Genomic DNA, 3,857 nt, shown 5'->3' on the forward strand with positions numbered 1-3,857 from the left:
CCACACACACACACTAGCAATCAAAAATGGACACAAACAAATACAATGAAGCTGGAGAGATGACTCAAGAGTCAAGAGCTCTTGCTGCTCCAGCACAAGGACCAGGGTTCACACCCCAGCACCCACATGAAAACCAGGTACTATCCCTGTCATGCATGTAACTTCAGCAGTAAGTGGGGTGGGAGGGGAGACAGGAGGTCAGTGGGGCTTGCTGACTTCCAGGCTAGCCAGAGGGGGGGGGGAGTGAGCTCCAGGGTCAATGAGAGACCTTGCCTTAAAGGACACTCAGCTCCCTGCTGTGGCCTCCATGAATGCATGGGGGGTAAGTACCCCTTACCACACATCAAAAACACACCAAAACACACAAGGTACATAGCTCTTGAGGAACAAAATCTAAAACTAGCCCTGACTTCTATGCACAAGTGCAAACATGAATATATGGGTACACACACACACACACACACACAAATATATGTGAACACACACACACATTTAAAAACTTTAAAAAGAGGTCCTTTGCCTCTGGGTTTATTTCCCAGCACACATGGCAGCTCACAACCATCTGTAACTCCAGTCCCAAGGGATCTTTTTCTGACCTCCATGGGCATTGCATGCACTTGGTACGAGGGTACACATTCAAGTTCATAAAATTCAGGCAAGCATTCAAGCATATAAAATAAAAAATAAATAAAATCTAAAAAGAAATGTTTTTAAGATTTAAAAAAAAATCAAAACAGGAAGTCCTTTGGCCAGAACTAATCTTAGTGTGTTCCTGCCTAAAATGCTTACCCACAATTTCTTTTCCCTCCACAGGAACTTCCCAAGCCTTTACTACCGTTTGCACTTCAAAATCCCACGGACAAACGTAACTGTGGCCATCTTCATGCTGGACACGGTGACACTGTGTGGCAACTCTGATGACTTCAGCAGTCAGCAGCCCAAAATGCCCCGCGACCTGGGAGTGGCCCGCAGTCAACTGTCCTGGCTCAAAAAGCAGTTGGCAGCAGCCAAGGAGGACTATGTTTTGGTGGCTGGCCACTACCCCATCTGGTCCATTGCTGAACACGGACCCACCCGCTGCCTGGTCAAGCACCTGCGGCCATTGTTGGCCACATACGGGGTCACTGCCTACCTGTGTGGACATGACCACAACTTGCAGGTGAGAGCTCTGTGGACAGGATAGGGAATCTGGTAAGGTGTTCTTACTGTACTGCAAGGTGCTGCAGGGCCGGACTCCTGCTGTTCAGGGGACCTCTGGTATCTTTCAGAGCATCAATACCCTCCCTTAAATTATGATGTCAAGGGGGTATGGCTCAAAGGCAGAGTGCTGGACTAGAATCTTCCAGGGAGGGGCTGGGGAGTGGCTCAGTGGTAGAGCCCCTGCATAGAATCCCCCAGTGAGGGGCTGGGGTGTGGCTCAGTGGTAGAATGCTTGCCTACCAAGCAGGAAACCATGGGTTTTATCCTCAACACTGCCAGGAAACACACATACACACACACACGCACACACACACACACACACACACACACACACCTCTCCTTAAATGCCAGAGTAACTCCCCGTGTGCCTGTGCAGTAGGATTGATGCATTCCTGCAGATGGGGAAACTGAAACAAAGAGGTTATCCACCTCTTGCTCAAGATAGCTCTGTGGTCTGGAATAGCCCTATTCCCACACTTAGGATAGGTCTCGGTGAAGCCCCTGGTCATCCCCTAACCGGGCTGGAGTGACCAACCTTGCATCCTATGCCCTCAGTATCTTCAGGATGAAAATGGAGTGGGCTACGTGCTGAGTGGGGCCGGCAACTTCATGGACCCCTCTGTGCGACACCAACGCAAGGTCCCCAACAACTACCTGCGCTTTCACTATGGGTCTGAGGACTCCCTGGGTGGCTTCACGTATGTGGAAATAAGCCCCAAAGAAATGACCATCACCTACGTGGAGGCTGCTGGAAAATCACTCTTCAAGACCAGCCTGCCCAGGCGGCGCAGACTCTGAGCACCATAGGGTTCCGCTTGTCCCTTGCCAGCTCTGAGGCAGGAAGCCTCCGCATGCATGGCTGGCGGGTGGGTGCTGTGAGGACCTCCCCCACCGGCAGCCTTTTCTCTGGCCCCTGGTGCTCTGGCAGAGTGGGAAGTAAAACCACAGAGGCTTACATACATGGAAGAAGTGTGTGTTCACCGACTCACCCCACCCCAAAACCAGGCTCACCCCTGATGTTTTGGGTTTCTTCTAAGACAAGCATCTTATTGTCACTGCTATTCAATAAAAGAATAGTTGTCGAGGCCGCACTTGTCTCCAAATGGATGCGTCATCTGGGTTACTATGCGTGTGGATGCAGTCTCGGTGAACGCAGCCCGCCGTGCAACGTGCATGTGGGAGTCCGTTCTCTCCTACCGCCATGCGGGTCCCAAGGATCAAACAAGCTCCTAGGTTTGATGGCGAGTGGCCCTACCTGCTAAACTGTCTCTGGCCTTTCCTTCCATCTCTTAGTCCCATGCATAACCACCTAGCTTTATGCATGGACATTAACCTTCCTTCCCCAGCTATGACACTGGAATCCAGGGCCTCCTCCATACTATTTGGGCTTTACCCCCAAGCTACATTCTTAACCCTTGTTTTTGTTTTGTTTTTTGAAGCCAGGTCTCGAGTAGCACAGGCTAACCTTGAACTCCAGGTCGTCCTGTCTCTGTCCCCCAGTGGCCCCAGTGCTGAGATATCAGGCATCTGCCATCATGCCTGGTTGTGGACATGATCTTAAGTAAACCTCAAGATGTGGAGGTTGAGCTTGTGGTCCCAGGTACACAGGAGAGGGAATCAGGAGAACCACTTGGGTCTAGAACTTCCAGGCCAGCCTGGCAGCATAGCAAGGTCCCACTGAAAATGAACAGCCATCTTGCTAATTCCAGCATTCAGGAGGCAGAAACAGACTTTTCTCCTTGAGTTCTGGGTCACTCTGCTCTACATAGCAAGTTCCAGGCCAGGCTGTGCTACCTGGTGAGACCCCGTCTCAAAAAATAAATAAATGATACACAGAGAAGCCCTGTCTCAAAAACCATATCTATATGAATGGATGAATCAATCAACCAATTATTCGATCAGAAAAAAGAACACAGCAAGTCCCCAAGGTCCTTTCTATAGCTACCACCCTTCTGAGCGATTCTCCACAGCCCACCTGGAGCCAAGTACTACCCCTGTTTGTTGTTTGTCTGAGACAAGGTCGCTTACAGCCCTGGCTGGGTTCTGTCTTGCTTCAGCAAAATGACCTTGACCTCTGGATCCTCATGTGCTGGGGAAGGACTAGTGAAAGCTAGGCTAGCACTCCACCTACTAAATTACAACTCTAGTCCGGTATTTAATTTTGTTGTCTGTTTGTTTCAAGACAGGGTTTCTCTGTGTAGCCCTGGCTGCCCTGGAACTTGCTCTGAAGACCAGGCTGGCCTCAAACTCACAGATCCTCCTGCCTCTGTGTCCCGAGTGTATCACCACTGCCCAACTTTTTATTTTGTTTTTATTATTGTTAAATTTTATTTATTTTTATTATGTGTATATGTGTGTGCCTGCTTGTCTGTATGTGTGTCACATTCTTGCAAGTGTTTACAAAAGCCAGAAGAGGGTGTTGGGTCCCCTGGAACTGGGATTAAAGCAGTCAGGAAAGGAATTCAGGTCCTTTGCAAGAGCAGCAAGTCCTCTCCACCACTGAGCCAAAGCTCCAGTCCTGGCCCCTTTTGTGAGGAAGGAGCCAAGTAAAGTCCAGGCTGACCTTGAGCTCAAGTAGCCAGTGATGAGTCTGAGCCCCCGCTGTCCCACTTCCACCTCACAACGGGATGTGCTGCCACCTAAGGTCCCAAGTTTTA

General features: G+C 49.9%; 1 protein-coding gene across 1 annotated transcript in view; it reads left to right on the forward strand.

The window, feature by feature from the left end:
* Nucleotides 1-2,287, forward strand: part of Acp5 (acid phosphatase 5, tartrate resistant) — a 5,732-nt gene extending 3,445 nt beyond the window's left edge. The window contains 3 exon segments of the mRNA XM_050125589.1: nucleotides 552-564; nucleotides 754-1,159; nucleotides 1,756-2,287. Of these exon segments, the coding sequence (XP_049981546.1) occupies nucleotides 552-564; nucleotides 754-1,159; nucleotides 1,756-1,998 (662 nt within the window). The 3' untranslated portion in view covers nucleotides 1,999-2,287.
* The last annotated feature ends 1,570 nt before the right edge of the window (nucleotides 2,288-3,857 follow it).

Source organism: Alexandromys fortis, unplaced genomic scaffold, assembly GCF_014885135.2.
Source record: "Alexandromys fortis isolate MF-2015 unplaced genomic scaffold, M_Fortis_MF-2015_v1.1 scaffold_242, whole genome shotgun sequence".
Classification (NCBI taxonomy): Eukaryota; Metazoa; Chordata; class Mammalia; order Rodentia; family Cricetidae; genus Alexandromys; species Alexandromys fortis.